Here is a 13,240-nt window from a genome sequence, read left to right as displayed (position 1 = left end):
AGGTGGCTCCAGGGTGGTCACCAGTGCCTGAATGGTGTCTGCCCTGTTTAGAGACTAGTCCCCAGGCTCACGGGTGGGTGTAGCGGCGGCTCCCCTTAGTCTGGAGCGCCTGGTGTAGTTCCCATGCGCGCCTGAACTGGGACCCAGGGGCAGCATCGCTGGGCTCGTCGAGCAGCACAGCTCTGAGCAGCACCTGGGCTGTGGCCTTTTCAGCCGACGGGATGGCTCCTAGGCTCCAGTCCCAGCCAGTGAACACTGCTGCGTGGACGCAAGTTGATCTGTGTCCGGTGTCTCCCTCCTGTTAGACTTCACCATCCTTGAGGGAAGGGACTGGGCCCTCTTGGTAACCCCGTTGCCTGACACCAGCGGGGCGACCAGGGAAGGATGGCTGAATAAGTGACTGAATGGCTGGGCCCCTCCCCTGGATGGTGCATCTGTTGGCTTCCCAGCCGCCGCGACACTGTAACAGGCGTGCGTTACCATGAACACTTGGGGGGGACACGCTTTCGCCTGTGCTGTCTTCTCCCTGGGGGCTGCGCACCAGGAGTGTGTCGCTCTATCCTGCTGTCCTGCCTTGCCTTTTCTTGTAAAAAGGGCAAGGCTTTGCTCCCCAGTGCTTAACAACAAGCTATCAATCTGTTGCTACGACTGTCACCTCCTACTCTAGTCAGGATGTGAGTATAATTTTAAGTGACATGCCTTATAACTCAGACCCAGTAAAACATAATTATAATAAATCAAAGGCTGGAAAATTGACAGAACCACGTTGAGAGCGATTTGAAGAAAGGAGCTTATCATTTGTATACTTGTGATATATGTATCTTTTCCATCTTTGGTGTTGTGTCTCTGCCTTCAAATTAGGACTATATCAGGCATTTTTAATTTTACTCAGCAATTAAGTATACTTTTTTTTTTTACAGGATACAGAAAAGCAAAAGGGAAAACAAGCCATGCCTGAAAAACATGAAAACGAAATGTCTCAAGTGAAACAAAAAAGCAAAAAAGTCTTAAATGTTAAGAAAGAAATCCCAGCAGATGTGAAACCCAGGTAAGAAAAGTATATGACTTCAGAGAAATGAGGTGTAAGTAAGAGGAGTTATGTGAGAACTCGTAATGGTTGTGTCTGCTTGACTGGTTTTTCTGGGGTTTTTTGCAACAAAAGCTATGTTCCTCTGGGTTTTTTCTGCTGCCCAGCGTTCACTGTGCCTGGGGAGGGACAGGCACATGCTTCTGAGGTCAGACATACAAAAGGCAGAGTTAAAACTTGTAAAAACAGAAGAGGACCAGTGGTTAAAACACCTTGCTTCCACTGCGAGGGGCATGGGTTCAACCCCTGGTCAGGGAACTTAAGATCCCACATGCCACGTGGCTCAGCCAAAATATGGGTGGGGCGGGGAGGAATGGAGGAGAAAAATACAGTTGGTGATTTGCTCCCAGACAGAGAGCCATTTCACTTCTGCCCAAAACTGGACTTGATGTTCCAGCTGCAGGTATGACCATAATTTCTCTCAAAGGAGCTCTGGGTCTGCTCACTCACCCGGGGCTGTCATGGGGATCTGGACTCCAGGCTGTAAAACTTGGAAAAATGTATTCTTGACCTGTGATTCCCAGGTGGTACTAGTGGCAAAGAACCCGCCTGCCAACGCAGGAGGCTTAAGAGACCTCAGGAAGCTTCCCTGGAGAAGGGCATGGCAGCCCACTCCAGCATTCTTGCCTGAAGACTCCCACAGACACAAGAGCCTGGCAGGCAGCCATCTAAAGGGTCGCAAAGAGTCAGACACACTGAAGCAACTTAACACACGGCACATACATTCTTACCTTGTGAAAAAAAAGTGCTCAGGGCAGATATTACCACCAGACAGTTGCCAGGGTTCTTGGGCCCCTCAGGGAGGGCGCCCTACAAAATGTTTCCCCAAGGAAATGAATGATTTGAACTATTGGGTTATTATTTCCTAAGGTTACTTCATACTTCCATTAACTTTGGGTCTAATAAACTAGTCCTGGTTTTAGAGTTGCTGACAGTGCTGTACTAGTTCATCGTACAAGATGGCCATCTGCATGGAAGCCAGTGTTGACCTTCTTCTCTGATAAGTGGACATCAACCCAGGAAGTTGAGGGAATTATGTATACGTTAATAAAGGAAGACATGGTTTGTTGTCATCAGAACTGACCATAGCTTTGCAGAAAGTCTGTTCTTACTCAGATTCTAGGAATAAAGCTTGAACTCTGCAAAAACACCAGTAAACTGGACTCTGTCCCTAGATGATACAGCTTAACTCAACAGGGCCACCTTGTCCTGTAGAAACAGAAGCTAATCAGAAATTAGTGGTTACTGCATAAAAATGTAACCTTGTCCCTGAACTTAAGAAGCAACACAGTACATGGCAATATTAGTAATGGAGTGTTTATACTTAAAGTTACCCTTTTGTGCAAATGTCGGTTGAAGTAGCCTAACTACACAGCTTGTCGAGAAGGATCTGGCGTGGTTAGAATAGAGTAAAGTGGAATAATGGCACTTGACTCTGCCCTGAGGGAATCAGCCTGAGGCACTTTGGTGCTAATACTCTGGCTCCCCAAGACAGGAATAACAGCCCTAGTCAAGTGGCTAGAGATTCTTCTTCTAGGCCTTTTTCAGGCTTAGTTGACTGACCAGATGTTGTAAAGCGTTGTTGTTCAGTTGCTGAATCATGTCCGACTCTGCGACCCCATGAACTGCGTGCAACACGCCAGGCTTCCCAGTGCTCACTATGTTTTTAAAGTAGAAAAATCCAAATTATGAAAAACCTTAAAAAAAAAAAAAAAAAGAAAGAAAAACCTTAATTTTTACATATCCTGAGATCTTGTGAGAATGGAATGTTGTGCTGTCATTGTTAGGATCATAAGTTTAAAAGCCCAGCTTCTGAGGATTATCTTAGTGAAACCAGTCCATAGGTGATTGTCACCATGGGGAAACCGTTTATTCTCCTTGACGCCTGAGCTCAGTACATTTAAAAGAGATTGTACGTATGCATTAATCCTCTCATCCTTCTTCCAGTGACTTCTGTTGTATTCTGACCTTTCTAGGAAGTCAGTTGACTGTTAGCAGGTTTGACTTTGAGGATCTGTGAAAGACTGCGTTTGATGCCGTGACTCTGCAGGGGGTATTGAGGGAGTTTGCTGGTATTCCCAGAGCCAGAGCTGCCCACTCTCCAGCCCCCAGTCAGGAGGCAGAGTGAGAACTCACATTTTTTTAAAGATTCATTTATTTATTTGGCTGCACCAGGTCTTAGTTGCAGCATGTGGATCTAGTTCCCTGACCAGGGATCCAGCCCGGGCCCCTGCATTGAGCACAGGGTCTTGGCCACTGGACCACCAGGGCAGTCTCAGCTCACGTCCTCTTGATGTGTGTAGTTAACAGAGATCATTACCAGAAGGCAGTTTAAGCAATATGCTCTAAAGTGTCTTTTTAAATTGTCTTTGTCAATCGTAAGGAGAAAGCCAGATGTATAAAGCTGCAGCCCTAATAGGCTCACCCATGAACAGTGCATTGTTTTCATGTCGGTTCGTTAGCCCACCTAAAATTCTACTCATCTGGGTGAACCGAGCCCTTTGGATTTTTGGTTAGCCTTTATATTAATTCCAAATGTAACAACAATTTATGATAGAAAATTTGTGAAATATAAAGAAACAAAAGAATGAAAAGAAAATGACCTTTGACCAACTACCTTATATAATGTTTATAAAGCACCTCTGTTAAAATTTGTTTATGAAATCATGCTTTATATACCATTATATATATATATATATATATATATAAAATCTGCTTACCTTTTTGAAAGAAGGGGACATGTGCTAGTGATGGACACTGGGGTGCCACTGGATATAGAAAGTCTGAGCCGTCCTCACATTTGCGATCTGGTGTGAGCTAGCTTGGACAGTGCCAGGCCCAGAGCCCAGCAGAGATCTGCTACCCCCTAGGAGGGTGAACTCGGAGGAGTAGTGGAAGGAGGATGTGGCGCTTTAAGAACCTGAAGGGTGGGGCTGGGAGGGGGTGGGGGGCAGAGTGCTGGGTCGGAATGACACCCCTGGAGGCTGGGGTAGCAAGTGCACTTAGGTGGAAAATGCCAGACACTGCCCACTTGAAGAACGTTTATATTGATCAGTGAACTGTGAAGTTTTAGTGGAAAGCCAGCTATCAGCTCAGCCTCGAACTGACAGCTTTGCGGCCGTCACCAGAGCCCACTGATGATTTTTAGAGTAATTCTTGTAAGGGGCCACTGGGTTGCCTCAGCTGAAAGGCGTCCTTCTGCTGGGCCGCGTCAGTCTGGCTCCTGTCAGCGGAAAGGCCTCGTGATCTTGGTGGGCAGCACAGAGGCGACTTGTGAAGGTTTTATGGTTCGCGTGTTTCTAAGGCTCACCATACTGCCTCTGTGGGCCATCTCCCCAGGTCATTTCTCCTAAAGATCACTTCTCTCTCAGCAGACTTCAATGTTTTCTTCATCGGGCTGTGGAAACTTAAAAATAGCCCTTAAAACTTAAACTTGTCTCCCGTTTTGCCTTGCTGACAGGAAGTTCAGAGCCAATTAATTGTCCTATTTATACATGTTTATTATGTTAAGCTTGCCTCTTAATATTTTAGAAGTAATATACTCTAAATAGACCAGTGAAAATAATATTTAAGTTTTGGCCTAAGATGAACCCTGAGTTCAAGAATAGAGAAGAATATTTATCCTACCCACTCAGCCTAGACCTTAGACAAACAAGAGAGTCCTGCCGCCCTGCCGTGGGCTTTGGGGGATTTGTAGGTCACTCAGGAACTAGCCCTGGTGAATTTAGCCCTGGTTCACTGCATGGTGTCCATGGGAAAACAGGTTCAGAGTTTTGAGTCACGGAACCTTTGACAGTTCTAAGTCTGAGACCTTTCAGCGTCTCCATATTCAAGAGTCCTGCAGGCAGTGCACACATTGGGTGAGGATCTAGGTGCTGGGTGAGGAGGCTTCAGGTGGGGTGAGACCTGCTCACGAGCAGAATGACTGCACTTAGCAGCTCCTACAAGGCTAGTTTGTACAAACAGCTTCCTACACCTTATCTGAGGTAGGTGCTCCGACCCATTACACATTATTAAATAATGGACCTCAGTTCCCTGTCTGCTGTCAGAATAGCAGAGGATAAGTCTGTCCATGTCTTCTGAGCAGTATTAGAAGTGCTTGGAAGGCAGCCAGCCCTCAGGACGGTGGGTGGATAATGCATCAGGAGGCCAAATGAGTCAAAGAAGCTGTTGAGATTGTAGCCGGATCAGTGACTTCTCCTCTCAGCCCTGAAACAAAGCGTTGTGTTTGAATGTCCCACCGTGGTTGTCTTTCAGTTGCTTAGAGCTACCGTATACTGCCCCCTTGGAAAGCAAACAGCGCCGAAATCTCCCAACCAAGATTCCTCTTCCAACTACACTGACCAGTGGATCCAAACCACGAAACTCCCAGAAAACAAAAGGTATTTTCCTTTCTCGTCGTACAGGCGGCCTAACAGTTCGTTGTACTAGTAGTTGTTGGTTGTGAGTTCACAGTATTCAGGAGTCGTCGGGCATAGGTGGATTCTCATTCTCATCAGAAGGTTTTTTGAAATTGGCCCCAAGAAAGGGATGATCCTCCCTCATGGCTTTCTTTTCTGAATTCTGGACAGGTACAAGTAAGTTAGTGGATAGCAGGCCACCTGCCCTCGCAAAGTTTCTCCCAAACAGTCAAGAACTAGGCAACACCAGCAGCTCAGAAGGTGAAAAAGACTCTCCACCGCCAGAGTGGGATTCCGTGCCTGTTCACAAGCCCGGCAGCTGTAAGTACGGTGCTCCCCACAGCCGCAGCGCATCCGGGTCTGGGCGGGAAAACTGCAGGGCGTCTTGCCAGCAAAGGAGACCCAGGGTCTGTGTGCCGGAGCCGGTTTGTAGCAGCCAGCAGCCACGTCGGTAAAGGGCCTAAAGTGTGATCAGCCGTAGAGTAAGCGTTCATAGCAGAGCAGTCAGACAGTTCAGGGAGCTGCTTCACCACCTGCTTCCCTCTGTACGACATGGAAAGTTCCAGTAGAGCAGTGAACCATCCGGAGAAGGCCTGGCATCCCGGCCCCTGGTTAGTTCCTCGTATGTCTACAGCGCAGCCCCTTTTGTGAGAATTCACTTTGTTCCCAGTTTGCCGCATCTTCTCCGAAGACAGCCGTGTGAAGGCGTTAGTTTTCTCACCAGCTTCCTGACCTTGTTCCCCGGGTCTGGCCTGCAGGAAATCATGGCAGGAGCACTGTCTCCCAGAACAGGGTGGGGGCCCTCAGGCTCTAGATAGATAGGACCTGGAAGAGGAGAGACCGGCGCAGCCAGGGCCGGGGGGCAGGGCATTGGCAGTCAGCTCTGTAGGGCTGATCTGTCTGCACTCAGCCACCATATCACAGTGACTCCATTGGGCCCATTTGCGCCAAAGGGAAAATCTGGGGTGAGTACCAGGTTAGAGGTCACGGAGGTTTAGAGAAGAGGGGTGATGGGAGGCCAGTGAGTTGAATGAGGGCGAAGAACTTGGGTGAGGTGGGCGTTGAGCACAAGCCTGTGTAAATACTCCCTGAAAAGAGACACTCCCTGGGTTAAAACCTGCAGCCCCATATTTGCTATGAAACTTTCTGGAGCCTTTTTAGTACTTTCTTCTTGCTTGAGATGAGGGAGAGTCCGAAATCCCTGGTCATTCAAGAAATGAGTTGAACGAGTCTCTGGGTCATCCTAGGGTCCAGGCTGCTGCTCTCAGGTCCTTAGATCCCCTCCGAGGTTTCAACAGGACGCTGGTGCTCGGATTGTACCCTGTGACAGGGGCCGTTTCCCCACAGGGAGTAAACTCCATGTTCCCGGGGAGCCGGTTTCACTGGGCTGTGTGAAGCCCAGCGAAGCCTGGGGGATTCTCCAGGGACGCAGTGTGCGTGTCGGGTCAGCAGACATCCGGGCAGGTGGGGAGGGGAGATTCTTCCAGCGAGCGAGGGTGAGGGGACAGGTGGAAACGGCAGGTGACTAGGGGCCAGCCCCGTGGGGGAAGCGTGGGGAGAGCTTTTAGGGCAGGTGCACAGCTGAAGGTGGGAAAACTAACTCGGGCTTTGAAGAGACGGGGGCCTGGACACTACCAAGATCACGTGAGCTCACCTGGGCCCAGCCCCTTGCCTGTTGGGAGAGGCACGCAGTGCTGGAGGGAAGGGGAACCACCCACAGAGCCAGCTGGATTCTGAGGGTGAGGGGTACAGGCCCTACCGGGTGGGTAGGGAGCAGAGCAGCCCGTCCTTGCTCTGGAGGCTCAAAAGGCCAGCCAGAGGGACCAGGGTGGCAACACACTGAGCTGGGCAAAGAGACAAGCGGGATGCTCGGCCAGAGGGGTCGTGCCAGGGTAACTGGGCAAGTAGGGTCCCCCAGAGACTGAGCTTGTGGAGGCCAAGCCCTCTCCTCGCACCTCGCGTCACAGCACCAGGGCACACGTGACGGACATGCAGGGTGGTACCTGTTTCTGATAAGTTACGTGTTTCCATTGAGTGAATGCAGAATCTGTCTTATTTTCTGTTTAAAATTTTTGAAACAGCTGTGCTTTAAAGGGCAGCAGAAATGGAGTATCCTTGTAAAACAGGGACCTGGCAGGCCCACGGAGCACAAGGGTCCCCCTGGGGGAGCTGGGGTGCTCTCCCGGCCCCACACCTGTGAGGCTGGGACCTGTGTGGTACTCCAGGGTCTTCCAGGTCCAGGCAGAGACTCCACCTGCCCGTCCCTGCGGACAGGGGGAAGCTTCCTGCCAGCCTGAGGAGGGAGGGGCCTCACCCCCCAGGAAGGGCCTGCAGAGCTGGGTCACGTGGGAGATTCTGCAAAAGGCAGAGAAACAGCACACGTGAAAGCTGTAGGCTTTGCATCACTGCCTTTGATGTTAGAATATCAAAAGCAACTATTTTTTAAGACTAAAAATCGAAATGTCACAATTGAGACTTTTTAATTTTAATTTGCAGCTACAGATAGTCTTTATAAACTCTCTCTGCAAACCCTCAACGCAGACATCTTCCTGAAACAACGCCAGACCTCGCCGCCGCCCACCTCCCCCTCACCGCCCGCCGCACCCTGCCCGTTCACGTCCCGGGGCAGCTACAGCAGCATCGTCCATGGCAGCCCGGGCAGGTGGGCTCGCGGCCGAGCTGGGGCCGGGTCGGGGGGACCCTCAGAGGCTGCAGGGCCATCCCGCCTTGTGCAGGCTCAGCCCCGCTCCCCAGCCCTTACCTCAGGGCGGCCCCGTAGAGTCAGGGTCTGGTTCAGAAGCCAGAAAGCACATCCTGAATGAAGCCCCACAAGCTGTGCTGAGAGTCGAGGAAACAGGCTTATGGGTCATTTGCTCTGAGCCTGTGGCGGGTGAAGGTCACAGTGACAGGGCAGGGCCTGCAAGAGCCGAGCACACGGGAGGCACAGAGCCCGACCGTTAGTGTGACCGTGGCCTTGACGGGGGGTGCCGCTCGCAGACTGAGGGCCTGCGCTCCTCCCCGCCCTGCGTCCTCCCGGCCGGGGCTCCTCACCCACGGCCGGCACGGGGACGCGGCAGCCGTGGTCGGCCCTTCCTGCCTGGCGGCCCGCTCCTTGTTCCCTCTAGAAAGGGCTGCCCCGGCTCTTTTCCTTCCCTTCTCTCCACACCCCTGACTTTCCACCTGACCGCAGAGTCTCGGGCTGGCCACCCCCAGCCCTGCTGGAGCCACAGCCCCTGGGCCACGAGTCCCCGGGACGGCCGGGGCCGGAGTGGGGGTAGTGCCAGCAGGACTGAGGGACTCTCGCCTTGCTTCTTCCCTCCAGCGACTCTAAAGCAAAGCAGCCAAGCGGGAGCAAACACAAACTGACAAAAGCCGCTTCTCTCCCGGGCAAGAATGGCAACCCCACTTTCGCTGCGGTCACGGCTGGGTATGACAAGAGCCCAGGTGAGTGGCTTGGCATCAGAGACCAGGCACCACTGGGCCTTGGGCCTGGGCACATACCTCCCGCTGACTCGGAGCCCGTTATTACAGGTGGGAACGGCTTTGCCAAAGTTTCTTCAAGCAAAACAGATTTCTCTAGCAGCCTTGGCATTTCACACACTCCTGTTGACAGCGATGGCTCAGACAGGTATGGCCGGCCCGCCTCAATCGGGGTGGAGGCAAGCGGGCTTCTCAGGCTGGGTTGACATCTTCCAGCTGTTCGTGTGCTCTGAGGCCCCTAGATGACAAGCAGATGTTTGGTGGGGGTCTCTGCTCCCTCCTGGGCCCCCTGACAGGGGAGGAGGCACCCGCAACACAGCCCACCCCCGCGGAGGGGGCAGGTGTGTGACCGCCTTCTAAGTCTCTTGTCGTCCCTCTCCGTTGTCATGGTCATTGTGGAAAGGCTGTGACCTCACCATGAGAAGCAGAGGAAGCAGACTGTGAGAGGAAGGGCCCAGGAGCAGACTCCAGGCAGTCACTGCACTGTCGGGCTTTGACCCAGAGCAGCCACAGGGGCCTGGTGGTGTGCAGGCACTGCCTCGGTTCACTTGCCTGGATAACATTCCCACAGTAAAATAATAAAACTTCAAGTAGACTCTCAGGTTCACCTACCTGATACTAACAAGAAAACGAATCCTAGATTTGAAACAGTTTAATAAATCTTCCATCACTTAAAGGTAAATAAGGAAGAAATACCTCTTTTCTGCACAGAACACTTGCTCTGAGCCAGGCTCCCAACCTGTGGCAGAGTGGCCTGAGCTCTGGGCCCTCCGGGCACGGAGCAATCTCCAGGTCTCCCTGTTGTCTGTGACACGCACGCGCCCATTGGAGCAGGGCCTGCCATGCGCGCAGCTGTGAGCACTGGGTCTGTCTCCATTGACCATCACGTTCTTGTGTGTTGTGTTTTTCTCTCCCAACATTCAGCTCGGGTCTGTGGAGCCCCGTGAGCAACCCCAGCAGCCCTGACTTCACACCCCTCAACTCGTTCTCAGCCTTTGGGAATTCTTTTAACCTAACTGGTGGTGAGTGTTTAAACCCTGGACCATGACTAGTGAGCCATGGACAGATGGAGGGAGGAGACTGTGGTGGCCGTCTGGGGGACGTGTTTGAAAGATGCATTTCCCTTGCCAGCTCTGTCAGTCAGCCGTAGGCGTGGGCACGGGGCTGACTCCCAGGAGGTGGGTCTGTCTCTGCTGCCCTGTCCTGGACGGGCCCCTCCCCACACCCCAGCCTGAAGGTGCAGTGGGTCTGCTCCATGCAGTGGGGATCCCCACTGGCTTATGTTCTGCAGACCTGACTTCAGAGCTTCAAGAAAGTTCTGTGTCTGAGAGGTGGCTCCTGGCTACGCTGGAGCTCCTTATTTTTCTTGCTGTTGAGAATTAGAATTCCCATTAGCTGTGATGGTGTTTGCACGTGACGGTCCAGTGAAAGGCGTGGGTGAGGTTCTGAGGTCATGGGCAGGGGTGCCCCCGACACCCCACCGTGAATGGTGGGGGCTGCTGGAGTGGGTGCGATGCAGACCCCTGAGAGGACACCCGACCTGCCCCGGGAGCACGGCCGGATCCAGCGCACACTCGCCTTTCCTTCCTCTCTTCCAGAAGTGTTCAGCAAGCTCGGGTTATCGCGATCATGCAATCAGCCCTCACAGAGGAGCTGGAATGAGCTGAGCAGCGGCCCCTCCTACCTCTGGGACTCGCCGGCCACAGAGCCCAGCCCTTCCTGGCCAGCCAGTTCCAGCTCCCCGACCCACACGGCCACAGTGAGTCCTGGGCTTGCTCGGCCTGCCTGCTCAGGCAGCGTCACAGCTGCCGCTGTCCCTGGGGGTGACGCTGACAGAGATGAAGGGTAACAGCAGTGTGAAGGCATGGGCACGCTCATCCTGTCCACTGCTGCGTCTTCATTTCTGCCAAAGTGACCATCAGTTCTCTTCAGAGCCGAGATGGTCCAGAAGTTACAGGAGGAAGGCTGAGACGCTGAGGCTTGATCTCTGAAGTCTCTCATTTCAGCCTCTCCCGACCTGTAAGTTAGACTCAGGGTGACTGGGGGCCCCTCTCGGATCCCGCCACCTCCAGGTCAGACGGTGCCTGAGTGTGGCACACACTGGGTCCCAGGAGGCCCGTGTCTCGACGGCGCCTGAGCGCGGCACACACTGGGTCCTGGGAGGCCCCGTGACTCCGGCTTTTTCTAGGTGCATCTGTTTATTTCTCGGCTAAATGGTTCTGCAAAGGTCATGTGCCACAAAGAGTAAATGACTCCTGGTTTCAGCTTTGACAAAATCATGACAGAAAAATAGGATCCCATTGTGATCACTTCTTCATCCTCAGGAAGACTCAGTTAGATGTGCAAGGTTTGACCAGGAGATGTTTTAACTTCACCAGTTCCGAAGTTTGTCTGCACTCGTAATCATTCTGGCTTCAGTTCTCCCAAGTGTCTTAACCGTTCTTTTAAAATGGGGTAGAACCCTTTGAGACCTTTCAGGCCATTATTGATGGGTCTCCCCTGGTGGCTCAGAGGGCAAAAGAATCCACCTGCAATGCAGGAGACTTGGGTTCTATCCCTGGGTCGGGAAGATCCTCTGGAGGAGGAAATGGCAACCCACTCCAGTGTTCTTGCCTGGAGAATCCCAGGGACAGAGGAGCCCGGCGGGCTTCAGTCTGTGGGATCATGAAAGAGTCTAAGCAGCTGACACCGCAGCCTTCTCCTCATTGCTGGTGCACCTGCCCAGCTCCTCCACGTGCTGCAAAGGTGGCGGGGCGGCTCACGGCCCCGTGAGCTTCACCTTCTGAAACGGGTGGGCTGTGCTCAGCCCCGGCTGTGGTGGGCACCCTTTAAAGTTTCAGAACCATCTGCTCAGGTGCTGAGGCGGCTGTGTGTATGAAACATCCACTTTAAAGTAGACAGTGAGAGGAGCCTGTGTCCTAGCCCGTCGTTAGCTTACCTTCCCCGCTCTGCCATCTGCCCCTTCACGTCTGATGCTCAGCGTCCTCTGTTTTGTCTCGTCAGCCCATCCTTGGCAGCACCAGCAGCCTGTGGTCGTCCACTCCGTTCAGCAGCTCCATCTGGTCCAGCAGCCTGCACAGCACCCTGCCCTTCACCAGCCCCACCAGCGCGTTGCCGAGCATCAGCCTCATGGGCCCCGAGAGCACCCCGGCAGCTCACGCGCCCTCTGCCGCCAGCCCCACCGACGACCTGGGCCAGACCTACAACCCCTGGCGGATATGGAGCCCCACCATCGGACGGAGGAGCTCAGACCCCTGGTCGAATTCGCACTTCCCTCACGAGAATTGAAATTAGGCAAAAAAAGAAAAATAAAACGGTGGTGGCCCCTGGTCTAGACCGTGACGTGCCCGTTTCCGAGACATCTTGAAGGCTCTCCCCGCTGTTGCTGCCCACTCCTCACCCTCCTCATCTCTGCAGGGCAGGCTTACACCACTCGCTTCTTTCAGATCTTTCTTGCAATTATGATAATACGAGATTTGCTGTTGTGCTTTTAGAGAAAAGTCTGGACTCAGCCACAAACTCCAGTAAGACCTGTACATCTGAAAACCTTACCTGTTATCAGCTGCCCACCACCTGTCTTCTCCCACCTTATCTGTCTGTGTGAACACCAATTTGATATTACAGCAAGGTGACAACTCAAGTTGATTTCAGAAGTCCTGGCATGTGACAATTTTATTAAATTACCAAGGTTGGTTTTTTAATAATTTCACAATATTATACGCCAAGATCTAATTTTAAAAATGTATGAGGACTTTGTGCTGAAAATACAGAGTATTTTTTTAAAATAAGGCTGTCTCGGTTTAAAAGCAGATTACAGAAATGTTAAGTCAACTTTAAGAACAGTGAATGAATGTTAAAACATTCGGTTGAGACCATATGCATTTTCTGTGCTGTTTGTACTTGAGGTATGTAACATTTGTATACCTGAATTTATTTTCAAGATAAACTGAAATGCACATCGCCAAGTCTTGAGATACAAGATTGAAGGTGTATTTCTTAAAAATACAACTTTATGTTGTACTTTGAAATAAATGATGCTTTTTTCAAAAGCCTTGAATTTGTTGTGTGTCTTTTTTTTTTTTTAAACACAGAATATGCATCTGTTGGAGCTGTCTCACACTAAAGTAAGTCATTCTATCAAGTGCCTCATTCTGTGGAGTTGGACTTACTGTGGCTGGAAGCTCTGTGGCCTAATTAAATTCTGAGTATTTCCAGAGTATTCCCTAAAGGCCCTTGAGAGGAAAAAAAGCTCACACATCTAAAAAGAAGTGCT

General features: G+C 51.7%; 1 protein-coding gene across 2 annotated transcripts in view; it reads left to right on the top strand.

Moving 5' to 3' along the window:
* Nucleotides 1-13,024, top strand: part of TMEM131 (transmembrane protein 131) — a 185,995-nt gene extending 172,971 nt beyond the window's left edge. The window contains exons 33-41 of one of the 2 annotated variants that reach the window (XM_027554633.1): nt 921-1,048; nt 5,345-5,469; nt 5,659-5,808; nt 8,029-8,149; nt 8,810-8,931; nt 9,019-9,115; nt 9,892-9,989; nt 10,566-10,726; nt 11,971-13,024. In XM_027554633.1, the coding sequence (XP_027410434.1) occupies nt 921-1,048; nt 5,345-5,469; nt 5,659-5,808; nt 8,029-8,149; nt 8,810-8,931; nt 9,019-9,115; nt 9,892-9,989; nt 10,566-10,726; nt 11,971-12,255 (1,287 nt within the window). In that variant the 3' untranslated portion in view covers nt 12,256-13,024. Of the gene's footprint in view, nt 1-920; nt 1,049-5,344; nt 5,470-5,658; nt 5,809-7,983; nt 8,150-8,809; nt 8,932-9,018; nt 9,116-9,891; nt 9,990-10,565; nt 10,727-11,970 lie in introns of both variants that reach the window. The other variant, XM_027554632.1, reaches the window with a different exon arrangement.
* The last annotated feature ends 216 nt before the right edge of the window (nt 13,025-13,240 follow it).

The sequence above is a fragment of the Bos indicus x Bos taurus genome, chromosome 11, assembly GCF_003369695.1.
Source record: "Bos indicus x Bos taurus breed Angus x Brahman F1 hybrid chromosome 11, Bos_hybrid_MaternalHap_v2.0, whole genome shotgun sequence".
NCBI classification, from domain to species: Eukaryota; Metazoa; Chordata; class Mammalia; order Artiodactyla; family Bovidae; genus Bos; species Bos indicus x Bos taurus.
Note: the sequence above shows the minus strand (reverse complement) of the source record. Positions and strands in the feature narration are given on the sequence as shown.